Below are 22,986 nucleotides of genomic sequence, written 5' to 3'. Positions count from 1 at the left end.
TAGAGTCTCAGCAACAGTCTATCAATACAAAACACCTGAAAAACGTGGCAGATTCAACATTCAGTCAAACACAAAAAAAACTGTCCAGTCAAACATTCAGTCTGTCGGGAGGTTTGCGAGTGCACTGTGATCTGCGCACTACCCCCGGTGACCCAGCAGGCACCGCTGGTGAGGATGTTTTGGGTGGATCTGGAGTTGGGGACATGAGAGGGGTCTGTGTGCCCGTGTGAGAATGTCCATCCTCTTCAGGGGACCCCTATCCCTCTCCCAGTGTCTCTCTCTCTCTCTCTCTCTCTCTCTCTCTCTCTCTCTCTCTCTCTCTCTCTCTCTCTCTCTCTCTTGTAAAGTCACTGATGGACGTGTTCCCATAGTAGTCTGTCTCACCATGGGAACCTCGGTAGATCCTGATCCATTCTTGGCCACCAGACGTAGCATCCTGCAAGGCTCTTCATCCGAGACACCCCTGGATGAGTCTCATGAATTTCCTCCAAAATCTGTGAACAGCCGGGGGAGGCACGATGACCCTCGCCGCCCCCCCAGAAAATGCAGCCATCCTGTAGTCTCAGTTCTGTCACATTTGGCATAAGGCCTCAGTTCCTCTCCTTCCACAACTCTGGGCCAACCTTGTAAAAGGAAAGTCTTGACTTGACAGAGGACTGGGTCCCTCTCTGTCCACTGCTTGATCTGGGTCACCTTTACAGGTGTCTCTGACAGACTCTCCAGTGAAAATACAGTCTCTGGAGGCACATATGTAGTAACAGGCATCTCAGGTAAAGACAGTCGACTCAGCGCATCGGCGATTGCATTATCCCCACTCGCTCTGTGCATGATAGTATATTGGTCAGCTGACAATGTGAGAGCCCAATGCTGTATCCTGGCTGAGGCTAGCAGTGGAATGCATCTGGTCTCACTGAATAGGTTCATCAGTGGTTTGTGGTCCATATAAATTGTGAATGCACGTCCACAGAAGTACTAATGAAAGTGTTTGACCGCAAAAACAATGACCAGACCTTCTTTGTCTGGCTGTGACTATCCCTTCTCAGTCAGGGTCTGTGAAGCAAATCTAACAGGCTTCTCTGAACGTGTGAGAGAATTGCCCTGACTCCATAGCATCACATGAAAGGGCGATCCCCTTGTCTGGGTCATAGTGAACAAGCAGCTTCGCTGAGTGGAGGAGTTCTTTTACTTCTTTGAAAGCTTCCTCCTGCTCTTCACCCCACTGCCACTTAGTGTCATTGTGAAGCAGCTTATACAGTGGGGCCTTTGAGAGGTCAGGAAGAAACTTGCCATAATCATTCACCATGCACAAAAATGATCTGAGTTCAGTGACACTCTTGGGGCTTGGGGCCTCCTTGATAGCTCTCACTTTGTCCTCCACTGGGCAAAGCCCCTCAGCTGTAATCGTGTGTCCCAGGTAGGTCACAGTCAGAGCCAGGAACACACACTTTCCGCATTTCAATCGCAGCCCTGTGTCTGAGAGACTCTTCAGCACCTGTTCTAAGTTAGCCAGATGCTCCCCCTCCGTGGCTCCCGTGATCAAAGTATCATCAAGATACACTGCTACGTGCGGAATCCCCTGCAGCATCCATTGTCCTTTGGAAAATGGCGGGCTAGACGCCACTCCAAAAACCAGGTGATTGTATTTGAATAATCCCTTGTACGTGTTGTTTGTGACGTACTCCTTTGAATCCCCATTGAGCAGCAGCAAGGTAAGCATAGCTCATGTCCAGCTCTGTGAACAGCTTACCCCCAACAGGGTCGCAAACAGGTCATCTACCCACGGCAATGGGTACTCCTCCAGCTTAGAGACCCGATTCACCGTAAGCTTGAGGAAATCTGCAGATGCTGGAAATTCAAACAACACACACAAAATGCTGGTGAAACTCAGCAGGCCAGGCAGCATCTATAAGGAAAAGCACTGTTGACGTTTCGGGCTGAGACCCTTCGTCAGGGCCATAACCTTATAGTCCCCACATATCCTCACTGTATTATCTGCCTTCAAAACTGGAACAATGGGAGCTGTCCACCTTGAAAACTGGACGGGCTCAATGATGCCCAGCCCTTGTAAACATTCCAGCTCCTCCTTGACTTTGTCTTTCATGGCACAGGGCACCAACCTGGGCTTAAAAAAAAATGTAGTGTGGCCTCAGGGTCAACATGAAGTTTCACGGTCATGCCCCACAGATTGCCCATCTCGTCCATGAAAACGTTACTGCACAGCTGTAGAATGTGTGAGCTTACTTAATTTCGTGCCATTTGAGCCGGATTTTGCGAAGCCAATCACAGCCCAAAAGACTGGGCCCACTACCCTTAGCTATCACCAGCCTGAGTTCAGCTTTCTGACCCCCAGCTGAAATATCTATGTATAACACCCCTAAATGAGGTATGTGCTGCCTGGTGTAGGTCCTGAGTTTGAGCTTAGACGGTCTGATGGGAGGCAGGTTGGATCCCCATGTCCTCCTGTGGGTCTTCTCACTAATGACCGATGCAGTAGCCCCTGAATCATTTTCAAACTTAGTGTCCTTTCCCCTGACAGTAACTGGCATAATATGGTTCAGGTGGCTCCTTATGCGTTTCCACCCCAAACATGCTGTAGGCACACGTTGCCTCTCCGTCTGCTTCTCCTAGGTGGTGTGTGGCTGCCCGAGTCTGTTGAGCTTTCCCCTGCCCAGGCTTAACCTCACCCTTTATGCTCCTGCACTTTTTAGCTAAATGTCCCTCTTTGCTACAAGCATAGCAGACAGTGTCTTTGAATTTGCAATCATTTGCATAGTGTGTCCCTCCACACTTAAAACATTTCCCCCTCTTTGCCTGTTTACCAGTCTCCCTCCTGACTTGGTGCACTGCCGCTGACTGCGACCCCCATGTCCTTTCTGGATATCCCTGGCATTATTAGCTGCCATCTCCATTCCTTGGACAATCTCTAGGGCTTTCCTGAAAGTCAACGCTGGGGTTTCCCCCAGCAAGCAGCGTTGTACGACGTCATTATTAATGCCGCATACTGAGGTTTTCCGGTGACATCATTGTCCAGAATGGCAGCTTAAGCCTCTGGCTCCTCTGGAAAAAAGTGTATTAAGCCACGTTAACCCATCAAATATAGTATTTTTCAAAAAATATTTAAACTGAAAAGAGCCAAGAATGGGGAAAAGGAATGGAAATTTAAAAAGCGACACTGCAAAGCCTGCGGCCGAGAGGAGTGCAGCGAGTGGCTCTCCTACCCGACCGCGTGCTAGCGAGGCGGACGCTGGGCCTCGTTCAGGTGAAGCGGCAAATATGATCAAAATTCTGAAAGAGCTAAGGGAGTTTCAGAAAGAAATAAAGCAGCAGCTCCATGATATTAAGTCAGAGCTCACCAGTGTCAATCAAAAAATAGCGATGGCAGAGACTCAAGTTGAGAAGGTGGAAGATCGCATTCAAAACATGGAATGAATACTGAGTAAGACAATGAAAATATTAAATCACCAAGAAGGTAAACTGCTTGACCTGGAAGAAAGATCACGGTGGAAAAATATCAGAATCTACAACGTACCCGAAGGAGCTGAGGGCTAGTCTATGATGGAGTTTGTCGGAAAGTTACTGCGGGACGCGCTGGATCTTCTCTTGGTTATGGAGCTGGAGATCGAGAGGACGCATCGCACGTTAGTCCCAATGTCTACCCAAGATAAGCTATGCTCAATAATAATTAAATTCCTTCGGTACAGCACCAAGGTGGAGATTCTATGTAGGGCCTGGGGTAAGAAGAGAGTGTTTTTAGATGATAAATTAATATATTTCGACCAAGGTTACCCCCCCCCCCCCACAGTCCTGCAGAAACGCAAAGAATACTCTGAAATAAAGCAAGTACTAAAGTAAAAAAAGATTAGATTTCAAGCTTCATACCCTGCTAAACTTCGAGTGTTTTATGACGATGGGATGTGGTTGTACCAGACGGTGGAAGAGGCGACTACAGACATGAAGGCCAGAGGGTTGCCCGTCAGCGTGACCAAACTGATGGAAAGCCTGGCTGAGGAACTACCCTGCTCCGCTTGGGAAATAGTGGGAGAATAGAGAAGGCAGGAGACGGGAGGAGGCCGAGAGAAATATATCAGGAAGAGACCGGGAGTTACCCAAAGACAGTCCTCACCCCCTTCAGAAGAGCCATAAGGTTTGGCTAACTTTAAAAATGTTGAGAAGCTAAACGGAAGCAAAAGTACACGGTGATATACCTATCTCGAGAAATACCTATTACAATGTGGATTTTATATTCCTTAGTTGTTATTTTTTATTCACTCACTTACTCCTTTTTCCCCAACAAAATGTGGAAAAAAAATGTGTGTGATATGTGTGTGTATATATATATGTGTGTGTGTGTGAGTGTGTGTGTGTGTGTGTGTGTGTGTGTGTGTGTGTGTGTATGTGTGTGTATAGGAGGAGTACACAGGGAAATCTTTTCTATGTAAAGGATTTGGGTTCACTGACTTATATGAATACTGCAATGGGGGCCCTCAACTCACAAATAGGAGGGGTTATCCCCCACAGCTAGACATTTCCTTTAGCTCAACGCAGGGTCATCTACTGGAGACCACAGCCTTGGAATCACGCTTTCATTGCCATTTTTGTTATTATTTGTGTTTCTTGGTTCTTATTTGTTCAGGGAGTAGACCGATTAAGTTTTATTCTAATTTCAATGATACATTGACAGATAAATACAGATGGCTAAGGACAAGGTAAAATTCATTTCTTTTAATGTCAATGGGCTATTAAGTCCAATCAAATGTCAGAGAATTTTATCCAAAATGAAAAAAGAACAAGCCCATGTAGTATATTTAAAGGAAACTCATTTAAGTGATAATGTGCATAAATAACTAAAGAGAATGGGCTTCACTAATTTGTTTTTCTCCTCATATAAATCAGGACATAGGAGAGGAGTTGCTATTCTTATCTCAAGTAAGCTAAGTATTGAAAAAGTATTTGAAATGGGAGATAAAGAGGGCAGATATATTCTGGTAAGGGGGAATATAGACAGAAATTCAGTTACTCTATTGAATATATATGCAACCCCGGGAAGTGATGTTGGTTTCTTTCAGAAAATTACTGATATTATGGTAGCGGAAACAAAAGGTCTCCTGTTATGTGGGGGAGACTTAAATTTACAATTACAACCAAACTTAGACTCTTCCAATAGAAAAACCTATGAAACAAAATCTTTACATCAGAATGTTAATACACTTTTTGAGGATGTTGGTTTAATTGATATAGGGAGGGACCTTTTCCCCGACAGAAGGGATTTATCACTTATTATTCTGCTCCCCATTCTGTATATATAAGAATAGACTATTTCTTAACATTTGGAAAAGACAAAGACAAAATGAACACCTGTGGAATTGGGACAATCGATGTAAGTGACCATGCACCTATATATTTATCTGTTGATTTTGACCTACAACCAAAGAATACTATTTGGAAATTAAATTCCAGTCTACTCAATGATCCATACTTTAAGGAACAAATTAAAAAAGAAATTGTGTTCTCTGCGTGGAATTTAATGATAATGGAGAGGTTTCACCTCCCATTTTATGGGATAATCTGAAGGAGATCTTAAGAGGGATAATTATAGCGATATCTTCATATAAGAAAAAAATAAGGAATAAAACATTAAAGGAATTACAAAATAGGCTGAAGGAACTAGAGGAAAAACACAAATTGAATTTAGCACAGGATACATTAGGGGAAATTAAAAGAAGTAGGAATGAAATTAATAGTTTGGCTATGCAAGAAATCAGGAAAAAATTAATGTTTCTGAAACAGAGATATTATGAAAGTGGATCGAAATCTATGAAAATACTGGCGTGGAAACTGAAAAAAAAGATAGCAGAATATACAATTCATAGAATTAGGGACCCAAGAACAAAAATGATAAAGAATAAGTTTAGTAAAATTCCAGAAGCTTTTGAAGTGTTTTACAAAACCCTATATTCCAAAGTTCCTGGGGTAAGCATAACTCAAATTGACACCTTTTTGAATTCTCTAGAGTTACCCACTTTAAGTGAAGAACAAAATAGAACGATGACTACTGACATAACTGAAGTTGAATTAAAAGCTGCAATTTGTTGGTTTAAATTAAGCAAGTCAGCAGGATCAGATGGGTACACGACAGAGTAGAACAAAGAATTTAAAAATGAGTTACTTCCTGTTTTACTCCCCACTCTGAACTAGGCTCTAAAAAAGGCACAAATGCCATCCAGTGGGAAGGAAGTGATAATCTCAGCTATACCGAAGGAAGGAAAGGATAAAATTGAAAGCGGGTCATTTAGACCAATATCCGTTCTTAATGTAGATTATAGATTATTTACCTCCATCATGGCCAAACGATTAGAGAAGTTTCTACCAATACTGACAATGCCAGACACAAGACAATATACGAAGGACACTTCACATTATGGATCATATACAAAAAAATAAAATCGAAGCGATAGTGATAAACGTGGATGCTGAAAATGCATTTGATTTGGTTAAATGGATTTTGTTTTACAGAGTTTTACATAGATTTGGTTTCCAAGACACAATTATTAAAACTATACAGACACTATATGACAATCCTACTGCTAGGATTAAAATCAATGGATGTTTATCAAATAGTGTTACCCTAGAAAGGGGCACGAGACAGGGTTTTGTATGGTCACTACTACTCTTTGTGTTATATCTGGAACCATTAGCTCAATACATCAGACAAAATGAAGATACCAGGGGAATTACTATTAAAGCGACGGAGCACAAATTGGCTTGTTATGCTGATGACATTTTGATCTATCTAGGGCAACCAACATACTCTTTATCTAAAGTGATGCCATCCTTTGAACAATATGGTCAATTATCAGGATGCAAGATCAACATAGATAAAACCCAATTACTTTCATATTACTTTAGCCCACCAAGAGAAATTGAAAGTAGATACCCCTGGGCATGGCACACAGAATCTTTCAAATATTTGGCCATCATTACGCCAAAAGATTTGGCAAAATTATCAAAATGTAATTATCAGCCTTTATACAAAAAAGTTAAGGAAGATGTGGCAAGATGGAACCAGATTCCTTTTTTCAGTCTCAGTTCAAGGATTGAGTCTATTAAAATGAATATACTGCCCAGACTGTTATATCTCTTTCAGACCCTACCAATAGAGATTAATCAAAATCAATTCAATGAATGGAACAAGATGCTATCAAGGTATATTTGGCAGGTTAAAAGCCTAGAGTTCATCTCAAAACTTTGCAATTAGCAAAGGAAAAGGGGCGATGGGGCTTGCCTTCTCTTAGAGATTATTATTTTGTGGCACAGTTGAGAGCTGTGATATGTTGGTGCAACCCATCATATGATGCTCAATGGAAAAACATTGAGGAGCGGGTAATTCCCATCCCCATACAAGCAATTTTGGCTGATAACAACCTGCAAAGGTACATAAATACTATTGATAACCCATGGGTGAAATTGACTCTTAAAATATGGAAAACTACTATATAAAGTATAATCTAGCGGGAGATAATGCAATTTTTAAATGGTGTGCATATGACTCTGATTTTACACCAAATAAATTGGATGCTAGATTTAAGGACTGGACAGCAAAAGGAATAACAGTTCTTTGCAACATAATGAAAGAAGGAACACTGTTCAGTTCTGAAATGCTTAAAGAGAAACACATTAGAAAAACAACATTTTTATCAGTATTTACAGATGCGACAATATGTTAATAAGACGCATAAAAATATAACCATTATATACATGCTTGATTGAGACCTTTAGAAAAGCATATAATTCAGATAATGGTAGTAGAATCATTTCAAGCATGTTTAAGGGGTTGTCAAATCTTAAAACACATTCGACTTCATACATTAAAACAAAATGGGAGAAGGACGGAGGGATAATTATATCTGAGGAAGAATGGACAACAATATGGAGGTATCAATGGAAATGTGCCAGTTCACAGAAGTGGAGGGAGTTTGGATGGAAAAACTTGATAGGATATTTTATTACACCCTCTCAGAAATCCCATTATTATAGTAACCTCCTTGTTTGCTGGAGAAATTGTGGAAATCAAAATGAAAATCACTATCATATTTTTTGGGACTGCCCTGTTATCAAAAACTATTAGAGCGGGATACACAATGCCCTACAAGATATCTTTAAATGTGAAATACCTTTAGAGAGTAAAAGCATATATTTTGGATATATACCTCAAGAATGGTTGAAAAGAGATAAATATTTAATGAATATACTGTTGGTGGCTGGTAAAAAGACTCTTACTAGGAAATGGTTATCACAGGAGAGCCCAACTTTAAATGCATGGATGGAAATTACAATGGACATTTACAAAATGGAGAAGATAACAGCATCTGTTAATCATAAGCTAGAACAATTTGATTCATACTGGGAAAAATGGTTTAACTACATAATGCCTCATAGGCCTGATTTTATTCTCACAAATCAATGAATATGTTGTAAAAAAAAGATCACTCCCTACTTGTACATAGTTCTTTCCTTTTGCTTGTTTTTTTCTTTCCACTCTTTTCTATAAGAGTATACCCCAGATAAATACTTTGTGGAGATTTGTGATATATATGATTATATGATATATATGTACAATGTCTGAAATACATCTTATGGAAATGTTTGTTTGATGATGAACTTCAATAAAAAAATAAAATACAAAAAAAAATAATGCCGCATACTAATCTATCATGGAGCATGTCATCCAACACGGCTGTGAAATCACAATGCTCCGACAGCTGCCGAAGCTCGGCCACAAAATTAGCCACAGACTGACCTGGCTTCCTGAAATGTCTATGAAACTTACACCAAAGGTTTCGGATTGTGTTGGTTCCCCACGAGCTGGATCAGTTCGTCATATAGAATTTCTCCCAGTTTCTGCGGTGTGGCTAAGTTCCTTTTCAACCTGTAAGTCTTTGCCCCACACACTCTCAGGAGAATAGAGCGCTTCGTAGTCTCCTCAGTAATTCCATTGGCACAGAAAAAGTGTCCCAACCTTTCCTCATATTCCAGCCAGTCCTCCTCTCGCTCCACAAATTCACCAATAGTCCCGAACGTGGGACTCTCTAGGTGGCACCTAATGGAGTGAGTTGAGTTGAGTTGAAGCTTGCTCCTAAACTTTTCAATTTTTTACCACTCTTCTATTACTTACTTATACTAAAGCATATAACTGTTTATATGTTTGAAATCTGAACCTTATTTAGAGAAAATGAGTAGCAGAGGACAAAAGAAACTACTTGAAAGCTGTAAAGAGTGGGAGCTTACCTTGGATGCAATATCGAAATTACTGGATGAAAAAATTGACCCAAAAGATTTGAAACTGGAAACGAAAATTTCAAAATTATTGAATAAGAAAATCAAGTGGAGAGATTCAAAATTGGAAGAGAAAATTGATGCCGTGGGTTTGATGTTAAGGATGATTAATGATGCAATGGAAACATTTAAATGGGAGACCAGGGAGTTACAGGGACGTGTTTTTGAACTTGAGGAAGCCAACAAGAAGAAGAAACTGTATTCTGCTATTCAAAAGTTGGAGCAGCAGAAAATTAAGATGATTGATCTGGAAGGTCAACGTCGCAGACAAAATATTAGAATAACTGACCCGTCTGAAGATATTGCAAAAGGTGAAGACCCCACTGAATTTTTCTCTCAATTTTTAAGGAAGGTGTTTGGCTCAGAAATGTTTGCAAAGTCACCAATTCTAGATCACGCACATAGAATCCCGAAAATGAAATGGTCATCGGATCCCAAACCGAGGCATATCATATTACGATTTCATTATATACATATTAAGGAACAGTTAATTCGACTTGCCCGTCAGAAAAGAATTATGGTATATGGAAATCACAAATTTCGATTAGTAGATTATAGTCCCGAAGTAATGCATCAGAGATCGATGTTTAAATTGGAGATCTGTGATTTGTATCATGCTAAATTCAGACCAGCATTATTATTTGCTACTCGCCTCAGAATAATCTTATCTGATGGATCCCTCAAATGGTTCACTTCAGTCGAAAAGGCTCTAAAGTTTTTCGAGGATCTAAATGCAAGTTCAATAGTTTCAATATATTCTAACGTTTATGTGGATTTAAAATTGTCTTCGACAGAGAATGACAGTTTTCCATAGTTTGATTATAGATATTTTATTTGCCTAGTGAATAAAATCGACAGTTTCTTACAGTCTAACGGTTTCAATTATTAAAAACTATCTTCGATAGTTTAAACTTAAATGGTAATTTGCTACAGTCTAAAGTTTAATGGTAGATCTTATATGTTTGTTTTACTTATGTTCTGGTAAAATGTGTATTTTGTTTCAAATTATAAGTATTTGCCATATTTTTAAGATAATTATTTCTTGTCTTTTAAAACGGCTTTCTGAAGTATTTTTTGAAACGTTTAAAATAGCCAATCGTCTATTTTAGTGTGTCCTATGCACTTGATTTTACTTTGTTTTTTTAAAAAAATTATTGAATTTTCAAATAGCTTACAGAAAGAAAAATTATCAACCCTTCCCCCCTCCCCTTAACCCCTCCCCCCTAACATATCCCTCTAGAGAAAAAAAGAAGAAAAAGAAAGAAAGAAAGAATGACTGGATATCGAAAGATCCCCACATGCTCCACAGAGTTCATAATAGCTTTAATATGTATATTTATTTCTTTCCCCAGATAACCAATAATTTTATCTTTGGAGCACCTATATATTTAATCCTATTTTTTGTAAATAAGGGTGCCAAATTTTCAGAAATATTTCATATTTATCTCTTAAATTATAAGTATTTTTTCAAGTGGAATGCAGCTAAAAATTTCATTCTTCCAACAATCTATACTTAAGTATGAATCTGATTTCCAAGTAACTGCAATAGCCTTTTTGGCTACTGCCAATGCAGTTTTTATGAATTCTTTCTGATATTTATTCAATTTGGATTTTGATTTTATCCCTTCAATATCACCTAGTAAAAATAATGTTGGATTATGTGGAAGTTGCATTCCAATAATTTGTTCCAGTAAAATTCTTAAATTTATCCAAAAAGGTTGAATTTTAAAACGACCAAGTAGAGTGTAAAAAAGTACGAATTTCTTGATTTCATCGAAAACATTGATCAGATAAATTTGAATTTAATCTATTTATTTTTTGTGGTGTAATATATATTTGATGTAAAAAGTTATATTGTACTAATCTTAGTCGAACATTTATTGTATTTGTCAAACTGTCAAGACGTAATCTTGACCAACTTGTTTAATCAATTTTAATATTCAAATCAGTTTCCCATTTTTGTCTCGACTTATGAATTCCTTGTTTTATTGCCTGTTTTTGAATCAAATTATACATACCAGAAATAATTTTTTAAATTTTTCCTTTATGAATTAAAGTTTCTATTTCATTAGGTTTCGGCAATAACATTGTTTGACCCAGTTTATTTCTTAAATAAGCCCTTAATTGGAAATAACAGAAAAGTGTGTTATTTGATATTTTATATTTATTCTTTAGTTGGTCAAATGACATTAATATACCTCCTTCAAAACAGTCTCCTATATATCTAATCCCTTTGTGAAACCAGTTATATAAAAGTTGATTATCCATTGTAAAAGGGATAAGTTTATTTTGAATTAAAGTTCTCTTTGCTAATAAAGATTTCTTTATCTTATCATCAACATTTATCTTATTCCATAAATCAATCAAATGTTTTAGTATAGGAGATTCTTTCTTTTCCCGGATCCATTTAGATTCCCATTTATATATTAAAATCTTCTGGTATATTTTATCCTATTTTGTCTAATTCTATTCTAATCCATGCTGGTTTATCTTAATCAAAAAAGATGCAATAAATCTAAGTTGATTTGCTTTGTAATAATTCTTAAAATTTGGTAATTGTAACCCACCTAGGTCAAATTTCCATGTCAATTTTTCCAACGATATTCTTGACATCTTACCTTTCCAAAGGAATTTCCTCACACATTTATTGAAATCTTGAAAAAATTTCTGTGGTAATTGTATTGGTAATGTTTGGAATAAATATTGTAATCTAGGGAATATATTCATTTTACAGCATTGACTCTACCTATTAATGTTATTGGTAACCATCCATTTATCAAGATCCTCTTGAAATTTTTTCAATAATGGCAAATAATTTAATTTATATAAATTCTTTATATCATTATCAACTCTTATACCTAAATGCTTTATACCATTTATCAGCCATCTAAATTGAGTTATTAATCGACATTGACTATAATCTCCTTTAGTAAGGTGTAGAATTTCACTTTTATCCCATTTTATTTTGTACCCTGATATTTTCCCATATTCTTCCAATCTAGAAGATAAATTATGCAACAAATGTAATGGGTGAGTTAGATAAATCAGAACATCATCAACAAATAAGTTAATCTTATATTCCTGCTGATTAACTCTGAAACCCATAATATCTGAGTCAGTTCTAATTAATTCAGCTAATGGTTCTATCGCCAACACAAATAAAGCAGGTGACAATGGACAACCATGTCTAGTTGACCCTGTTAACTGAAATGATGTTGAAATTTGGCTATATGTCATCACTTTACCTTTGGGGTTAGTATTTAAGGTTTTAATCCATTTTATAAAAGAGACTCCTAATCTATGTTTTTCCAATACCTTAAATAAAAATATCCCATTCCAATCTATCAAATACCTTTTCTGCATCCAAAGCAACTGCTACACTCATTTTTTCCCTCTTTTGTGCCGAATGAATTATGCTAAGTAACCGAGTTACATGATCTGCTGATTGTCTATTTTTAATAAATCCTGCTTGGTCCATGTGTATTAATTTTGTTAAGTATTTAGATAATCTGTTAGATAAAATCTTTGCTATTAGTTTATACTCCGTGTTCAACAAAGAAATAGGTCTATATGATGTTGGCTTTAAAAGATCTCTGTCTTTTTTTGGCAATACTATTAAAATAGCTGTCGAAAAAGATTCTGGAAGATTATGCATTATTTCTGCTTGGTGTATTAGCTCCATAAAAGGAGGAATTAATAAATCTTTAAACTTTTTGTAAAATTCAGGTGGAAAACCATCTTCTCCTGGAGATTTTTTACTCTAAAGTGATACTAGAGCTTCTTCGACCACTTTTAATGTAAAAGGCACATCTCATCCCTTCTGTTCTTCCAAATTCAATTTTGGGAGAGTTATTTGTAATAAAAACCTTTCTATCTAAACAATATCATTTTGTGATTCTGATTGATACAATTTCTAAAGTTTTATAAGTAATTTTATTTACACTTGTTCTAATTGTATTTATCATTTTGGAAGCCTGGTCTGTCTTTAACTGCCAAGCAAGAATCTTATGTGATCTTTCACCTAGTTCATAACATCTCTGTTTAGTTCTCATAATTGCTTTTTCTGTTCGGTATGTTTGAAATGTATTATATTGTAGCTTTTTATTAACAAGTTGTCTTTGTTTTTCTTCTGTCATATATCTTTGAGATTCTTTTTCTAATTTTGTAATCTCTTTTTCCAATTGGTCTATTTCTACCATATATTCCTTCTTAATTTTAGAAGTATAACTTATTATCTGGCCTCTCAAATATGCCTTCATCGCTTCCCATAATATAAATTTATCATCAACTGAATGTGAGGTTGTATCTAAAAAGAACTGAATCTGTTTTTTCATAAAATCACAAAAATCTTGATGTTTTAATAATATTGAATTAAATCTCCATCTGTAAATCGATTCCTCCTTATCCATCATTATCCTTGTCATTATCAAGGGAGAATAATCTGACAATATTCTTGCTTTATATTCTATATTTTTCACTCTGTCTTGAATATTTGCAGATAGTAAGAAAAAATCTATCCTTGAATAAGTTTTATGTCTATATGAATAAAATGAATAATCTCTTTCTCTTGGGTTAATTCTTCTCCATATATCAATCAAATTTAAATCTTTCATCAATGATAAAGTTAATTTTGTTACTTTTGGTTTTGTAACAACCTTTGTTGACCTATCTAAAACTGGGTCTAGACAAAAGTTAAAGTCTCCACCTATTAATATTTTATTGTGTGCATCAGCCAAATTCAAAAAAGCCTCCTGTATAAATTTTACATCATTTTCATTTGGTGCTTAAATATTCATAAGAGTCCATAGTCCTGAAAAGATTTGACGATGTATAATTACATATCTTCCCACAGAATCAATTAATACATTTTGTTTTTTAATTGGTAAAGTTTTGTTGACCAAAATTGCAACTCTCCACGCTTTTGAATTAATTGAAGCTGCTATAACATTTCCGACCCAATCTCTCTTTAATTTCTGATGTTCTATCTCTATTAAATGTGTTTCTTGTATAAAAGCTATATCTATTTTCATTTTCTTAAAGTATGTTAAAATTATTTTTCTTTTCACTGGTCCATTAAGCCCATTCACATTAAAACTTTAAAAATTCAGTAAATTAGTCATTATTTTTAATAGGGTTACTCCAGTCTATAATAATACATAATATTTCAACTCTCATAGTACCTTGGGGAATTATTTAAAAATTCTCCATGTTGCTATGTGTCTCCCCTCCGATCATCCAGGCAAAGAAAGAAAGATAAAAGAAAAATAGATTATAAAGAAAAAAAAACAAAAAAAAAACCCTACTAATGTTGTGAATGAAAAAAAAACACAACATTACCCACCTCCGTTGTGCGGGTCATGGCAATTGCCATGATTAGACACGTGAATCCCATAGCAATCGATCCAAAGTCCCCCCAGCTCTCCCATAAAATGAAAAACGTATATGTAAGATAAGAAAAAATAATATCACTACTCTTGATTAATGTTTCTCAAATTTTTACCTTTCTCCCCCTGTATCATATAATTAAAAGTTTATTTCAATATTCTTCTGTCCTTAATGTCCATCAACTCACTTCAGCATCCCCGTTTTCATCTTTAATCTGTTTCACTTTTAAATGTTTACTGTGACTAGTGAATATTTGGGAGTTCTTGTACAAACTCCTCTGCATCCCGATGATCAGTAAAAAATCTTCTTTTTCCGTCATCCAAAAAAATTATCAGTGCTGCAGGGTGGCGCAATATAAATTTGTAACCCTTTTCCCATAAAACTTTTTTTGCTGGGTTAAATTCCTTCTTTCTCTTCAAAAGGTCATAACTTATATCAGGATAGAAAAGAACTGCTTTCCCTTCTAGCATCAATGGCTCATTTTTCTTTCTGGCACATTGGGCAGCCACCTTCAGGATCTTTTCTTTATCTTGATATCTTAAGCATTTTATCAAGATTGGTCGTGGGTTTTGATCAGGTTGAGGTTTTGGTCTTAAGGCTCTGTGGACCCTTTTGATGTCAATCAACTGGGTTCCCTCTTCCATTTCCAAATTTTCCGGGATCCATTTTTGAAAAAATTATATTGGATCCTCTCCCTCTATCCCTTCTTTAAGACCAACAATTTTAATATTATTTTGTCTACTAAAATTTTCAAGCACATCTATTTTTTCCAACAGTCGTTTTCTTTCTGATGTCCAGGCAAGAATATTATCTTCCATTTTATTCACTCTCTCAATAGTGTCACCCATTATTTCTTCCAGGTTTTTAACTTTCTTGTCCATTTTCTCCTGTTTTTTCACCATTTTATCAGACATAGCCTTCATGGGGGACAGCACGTGATGACGTAGGGTCGAGACGTTGGGAATCCAGCTCCCTCGTAAAAAGTAATGAAATAGGGTTTAAATAAAGAAGAGTTAACAAATATCTACCAGAAACTATTTAGAAGTAACTCAGGATTATCTTTTGATATGGCTCCTAAACTGAAACAGAAGAAAGCAACTACTTCGAAGACTGCGCAAATCGGCGGGGAAAAAGGCCTAACCGTCTTGGTGAAGCCTTGGACTCAAGTTGGATCATCTCCCGGCGAAGTGCATGGTACTTCCGATGATGCGAGAAAGAAAGTTGCAGCAATGTCAGCGGTCTCCAAGAAGAAACGGCAAGAACAACGCATGCGTGAAAGTATGCCTGAACAGATATTAGCAAAACTACAAAGCCCAACTGCGACTGGAAGTGAAACTGGAAATGGATCAGAAGTAGAAACAGACTCTTTGGTAAATTCAGAGGAAGAAGAAGAGGAAAAGAAGGAAGAGATTAAAGGAGACATAAAAGATATCCTGAGATACATGACGAATGAATTAAAAGCTATAAGAACAGATATGATGAATGAATTAAAAGCTATAAGAACAGATATGACGAATGAATTTAAAGCTGTAAGAACAGATATGATGAATGAATTAAAAGCTGTAAGAACAGATATAAGAAGGATGTAGAATACACTTGATAATGTGGTGGAAAAACAAAAGAAGATGGATAATAAAGTTAAAGAGATAGAAATAAAAGTGGAAGAAAACACTGAAAGAATAGACAAGATAGAAGTGAATAATCTTGCCTGGACAACAGAAAGAAAATGGTTGGAAAAAATGGATGCGCTTGAGAATTCTAGTAGACAAAATAATTGTTGGTCTTATGGAAGGTACAGAGGGAGAAAATCCAATAAAATTCTTTCAAGAATGGATTCCGAAAATTTTGGAAATGAAAGAAGGAAGTCAAGTAATTGAAATTGAAAGAGCAGATAGAGCATTAAGACCAAGATCTCAACAAGATCAATTTTGATAAAATGTTTAAAGTACCAAGATAAAGAAATGATCTTGAAGGCAGCTACTCAAGGTGCTAAAAACAGAAATGGGCCATTGATAATAGAAGGGAAAAGAGGTTTTTTTTAATCCAGACATAAGTTACGATCTTCTGAAGAGGCAGAGGAATTTAATCCAGAGAAAATATTTTTATGGGAAAAGGGCTATAAATTTTTATTGAGTTACCCAGCAAAATTGATAATTTTCCTGGATAATGGAGAAAGAAGTTTCTTTGTTGACTGCCAGAAAGCGGAGAAATTTGTACAAGAATTACCTGATGTCCATGAAGAGGAGTAAAGAACTATAGAAATGAAATGGACTAATGATGAAGACTGAAACAAGGTTGGACTTGATGGACATTTATAAGGGAAAAAAATAGTCGAGGAGTATTAATTGGGAGTAGAGACATTAATTATTTTCTTTTTTTTTTGCGGGGGAGCTGGAGGAGCTCCTGATCGATGGCTGCGAGTTTCATGTGTACAATCATGCCGATTGCCATGACCCGTAAAATGGTGGGGGGGGTAATGTTGTGTTCTTTTTATTCGCAACATTAGAGGGGTGTATTTTGTTTTTTTTTCTTATATATTAGTTATCTTTCTTCTATTTTTCTTCTTTTTTGCCTGGATGGTTGGGGAGAGACTCATAGCAACATGGAGAATTTTAAAGAGTTCCCAAGGTACTATGAATGATTAATTTACTTAATTTATTATGTTTTAATGTTAATAGAATTAATGGACCTGTGAAAAGAAAAAGAGTTTTAACATATATTAAGAAAATGAAAGGAGATATAGCTTTTTTACAAGAAACACATTTAACAGAAACAGAACATAAGAAATTAAAGAGAGATTGGGTTGGAAATGTTATTGCAGCTTCATTTAAATCAAAATCAAGAGGAATTGCAATTTTAGTTAATAAATCTTTACCAATCAAAATACAAAATGTAGTAATTGATTCTGGGGGGAGATATGTGATTATACATTGTCAAATTTTTTCAGAATTATGGACTTTTATGAACATTTATGCACCAAATGAAAATGATGCACAATTCATACAAGTTTTTTTTTTAATTGGCTGATGCACATGATAAAATATTAATAGATGGAGATTTTAATTTTTGTTTAGATCCAGTTTTGGATAGGTCAACTAAAGTTGCTACAAAATCAAAAGTAACAAAATTAACTTTATCATTAATGAAAGATTTAAACCTGATTGATGTATGGAGAAAAATTATTCCAAGCGAAAGAGATTATTCATTTTATTCAAATAGACATAAAACTTACTCAAGGATCGACTTTTTTTATGATCAAAAAATATTCAAGACAGAGTGAAAAGTGTGGAATATAAAGCAAGAATACTGTCAGATCATTCCCCCTTGATAATGACAATGATAATGATGGATAAGGAGGAATCAATCTATAGATGGAGATTTAATTCAATTCTATTAAAACGTCAAGATTTTGGTGATTTTATGAAAAAACAAATTCAATTTTTTTGGATACAAATCTACATTCAGTTGAGGATAAAATTGTATTATGGGAAGCGATGAAAGCATATTTAAGTGGTCAGATTATAAGTTATACATCTAAAATTAAGAAGGAATATGCAGCAGAAATAGATCAATTGGAAAAAGATATCATAAAGTTAGAAAAAGAATCTCAAAGATATATGACAGAAGAAAAACAAAGACAACTTGTTAATAAAAAATTACAATACAATACACTCCAGACATATTGTACAGAAAAAGTAATTATGAGAACTAAACAGAAATATTACGAATTAGGTGAAAGATCACATAAAATTCTTGCTTGGCAGTTGAAAACAGAACAGGTTTCTAAAACAATAAATGCAATTAGAACAAGTGTAAATAAGGTTACTTATAAGCCTTTAGAAATTAATGAAACTTTAAAAAAATTTTATACTGAACTATATCAATCAGAATCAAGGAATAAGGTTGCTGAGATAGATAATTTTTTATCACAAATAACTCTTCCAAAATTAAATTTGGAAGAACAGATTAGATTAGATATTGGAATAGATATGCCTTTTACATTAAAAAGGTTGAAGAAGCTTTAGGATTACTTCAGAGTAATAAATCTCCAGAAGAAGATGGTTTTCCTCCTGAGCTTTATAAAGAATTTAAAGATTTATTAATTCCTCCTTTTATGGAATTAATACACCAAGTGGAAAGAATGCATGAACTCCCACTATCTTTTTTAACAGCGATTATAACTGTATTGCCAAAAAAAGGTAGAGACCCTTTAAAACCAACATCATATAGGCCTATTTCTTTGTTGAATACTGGTTATGAAATACTAGCAAAAATTTTATCTAATAGAATATCTAAATATTTACCAAAATTAATACATATGGATCAAACAGGTTTTATTAAAAATAGACAATCAATAGATATTATAACCCGGTTACTTAGTATAATTCATTTGGCACAAAAAAGAGAGGAAATGAGTGTGGCAGTTGCTTTGGATGCAGAAAAAGCATTTGATAGATTGGAATGGGATTTTTTTATTTAAGGTATTGGAAAAATATGAATTAGGAAAATCTTTTATACAATGGATTAAAATTTTAAATACTAATCCTCAAGCTAAAGTAGTTACAAATGGTCAGATTTCAACACCATTTTGTTTAACGAGGTCAACTCGACAAGGTTGCCCGTTATCACCTGCTTTATTTGTATTGGCAATAGAACCATTAGCTGAATTAATTAGAACAGACTCAGATATTGGGGGCTTTAGAGTTAATCAAGAAAAATATAAGATTAATTTATTTGCTGATGATGTTTTGATTTATTTAACAAACCCATTGCAATCTTTGCAGAGATTATATTTTAGATTGGAAGAATATGGGAAAGTATCAGGCTATAAGGTAAATTGGGATAAAAGTGAAATTTTACCCCTTACCAAAGGAAATTATAATCAATGTCAACTAGCAACTCAATTTCGATGGTCAATAAATGGGATAAAATATTTAGGTATTAGAATTGATAATGATGTAAAAAATGTATATAAACAAAATTATTTGCCATTATTAAAAACAATAAAAGAGGATCTTGATAAATGGATGATGTTACCAATGACATTAATAGGTAGAGTTAATGCCATAAAAATGAATATATTTCCTAGATTGCAATATTTATTTCAAACTTTACCAATACAATTACCTCAGAAGTTTTTTTCAAAAACTGAATAAATATGTAAGGAAATTTCTTTGGAAAGGAAAAATGTCAAGAATATCATTGGAAAAATTGACATATAAATTTGATTTAGGAAGGTTACAACTTCCAAATTTTAAGAATTATTATAAAGCAAATCAACTTAGATTTATTGCATCTTTTTTTGATGAAGAAAAGCCAGCATGGATTAGAATAGAATTAGATAAGATAGGAGAAAATATACCAGAAGATTTTATACATAAATGGGAATTCAAATGGATACGAAAAAAAAGAATCTCCTAAATTAAGACATTTGATTGATTTATGGAATAAGGTAAATATGGATGATGAGATAAAGAAATCTTTATTAGCAAAAAGAACTTTAATTCAAAATAGGCTTATTCCTTTTACAATGGATAATAGACTTTTACATAATTGGTTCCAAAAGGCGATTAAATATATAGGTGATTGTTTTGAAGGAGGTATATTGATGTTGTTTGATCAATTAAAAAATAAATATAAAATATCAAATAACACTCTTTTCTGTTATTTACAATTAAAAGCCTATTTATGAGAGGTTGGGACAAACAATGTTGATGCCAAAACCTAGTGAAATAGAAATATTAATCCAGAAAGGAAAAATTAAAAAAATTACATCTTGTATGTATAATTTGATTCAAAAGCAGACAACTAAATTAGGAATTCATAAATCAAGACAAAAATGGGAATCTGATTTGAATGTTAAAATTGATGGAAAAAACTGGTCAAGATTATGTCCTGATAGTATGAGAAATACAATAAATGTTTGGCTTAGATTAATATAATATAATTTTTACATCAATTATATATAACACCACAGAAAATAAATAGATTAAATTCAAATATGTCTGACAACTGTTTTTGATGTAATCAAGAAATTGGTACTTTTTTACATTCTATTTGGTCTTGTTTTAAAATTCAGCCATTTTGGATAAACTTAAGACTTTTATTGGAACAAATTATTGGAGTACAACTTCCACATAGTCTATTATTATTTATATTAGGCGATATTGAAGGGACAATAACAAAACTTAAATTGAATAAGTATCAGAAAAAATTTATAAAAATTGCATTGGCAGTAGCCAAAAAAGTTATCGCAGTTACTTGGAAATCTAATCTATATTTAACTATGGATCATGAATACATAGTTGTATTCCACTTGAAAAAATTATGTATAATCTAAGAAATGAATATGATATATTTTTGAAAATTTGGTTCCCATACTTACAAAAAATAGGTTTAAATACATAGGTCCTTTGAAGATAAAATTATAGTAATTGGGGAAAGTAAAAATAAATATCAAAATTATTTTGAACTCCATGGAGCATGTGGGGATCCTCCGATATCCAGGCAATCCTTCTCTTCTTTTCTTTTTTTTTCTTTCTTTAGATAAGGGTTAAGGGGGGGGAGGGTTAAAGGGAGGTGGGAGGGTCAATATTATTTTTCTTATTATTTTATTACCACATTTATTCTTTGTAATTTCTAAAATTTAATAAATAAATAATATTTTTAAAAAGAGCCTTCATATTTTTAATATTTTCTTACATTATTTTTTAATGTTTTTAATTCTTTTAATTCATTCATTATTTGCACCAAAGCTTTTCTTATGTCTCCAGAATATCTTCAACCTCCAATCTCTTCCTGTTGTTCTTCTTTTACCTGCTCATCTTCATCTGTATGTTCCAGAGAATCCGAATCCACCTCGGGTTCATTTTCACTTCCACTTCCAATCGTAGCTGGGATTTGTAGTTCAAATTGCTCATGTTTGCATATGCCCTTTCCTGCACACACTCGCAGTTCTTGTTGTTCCTTCTTGGAGACTGTTGATGTTGCGGCTGATTTCTGTTCTGTATCACTGGAGGTAAGATGGACTTGAGTCCGAGGCTTCTTCGTGGTGGCCGGCTCAACTTGTACTATGTTCAAAATAGAAGTTTTCTTCTTTGTCTGTTTAGGAGGCAAATCTAAGGAAAATCCTGAGTAGTTTAGATGTAGTTTTTAGAAAATATTTACTAACTTTTTCTCACTTAAATATTAATTTATTATTTTTTTACGGGAGAGCTGGATTTCCACATCTCGATCCTACGTCATCACGTGACATCCCTGATTTTACTTTGTTTAGTCAACTTCAGGCAGGTGTAAACTTAAAACATGGCAGTCCCCTACAGGTTAAAGATTAACTTTGTTTATTATTATGTATTAAAATACACTCGGTTTAGGTTTAAAGAAAATTATAAATCTGGACTTTCATCATTTATTTTTTTTCTCCTAGCTTTAGTAAAAGGTAGATTCAGATTTGAATTAAGAATATTTGTTACCTTTTTTTGATAAAGCCCTTCTTTATTGATTTTTTCCCCTTGCGACTATTTAAAATAACTATGTTTGACTTGAGTTCTAATAGACTGATTACCTTTTTTTGAATTTGTGAAACATAAACAATCTATTAACACTTTTTCCTTTTTTTTGAAATTGGCTTTTTGTGATTTTAAAAAACGTTTAGTAAAATAGTAGATGCTCAAAATGTGAGTAGTATGAATCTCATTTTTTTACACTTTGGAATTCATCACTAGAGAGATGGGGGTAGAATCTGGTTTAGTTTGCTTTCTAACTATCTATTGGTTTGGCGTGGTGGGGGAGGGGTGTTTCCTTTTCTCTTTCTGTTTTTTTCTGGGCTGACCCGAAACTACAAGTATGTCTGACTGTTGTGACTTCTGGTTCCTCTTTTGACTTGGTTTCCTTTTTTTGGGAACATGATTTCCCTACAGTAGGATTAACCCTTTACAAATTATATGACTTAATTATTGAAAATGAATAAGATTATTCATTTTGTTTCATGGAATACTAATGGTTTGAAACATCCGATTAAAAGGAAAAAAAATAAAATATTTAATAGACTGAAAGCTCAAATTATTTTTCACAGGACACTCATGTGAGGAAGGAGGACAATCAATGTTCTTTTAGATGTTGGAGGGTCATGCAGTTTCATTCTTATTCATCTGCAAAGGTGAGAGTTGTTTCTATATTTATTGATTCTTCAATTCCATTTGTTTATTGTGAGACAATTTCAGACCCAACTGATAGATTTTTGTTGATTACCGGTTTACTTTATAATTA

The 22,986-nt window shown here is 34.6% G+C and overlaps 1 protein-coding gene across 1 annotated transcript in view; it reads left to right on the top strand.

Annotated features, from left to right (window-relative positions):
• Nucleotides 1-9,229: 9,229 nt before the first annotated feature.
• Nucleotides 9,230-22,986, top strand: part of LOC132389913 (SLAM family member 5-like) — a 51,036-nt gene continuing 37,279 nt past the window's right edge. The window contains exon 1 of the mRNA XM_059962475.1: nt 9,230-9,644. Within this exon, the coding sequence (XP_059818458.1) occupies nt 9,230-9,644 (415 nt within the window). The remainder of the gene's footprint in view (nt 9,645-22,986) is intronic.

The sequence above is a fragment of the Hypanus sabinus genome, unplaced genomic scaffold (genome assembly GCF_030144855.1).
Source record: "Hypanus sabinus isolate sHypSab1 unplaced genomic scaffold, sHypSab1.hap1 scaffold_703, whole genome shotgun sequence".
In the NCBI taxonomy this organism is placed as follows: Eukaryota; Metazoa; Chordata; class Chondrichthyes; order Myliobatiformes; family Dasyatidae; genus Hypanus; species Hypanus sabinus.
This window is presented reverse-complemented; position numbering and strand designations above follow the sequence as displayed.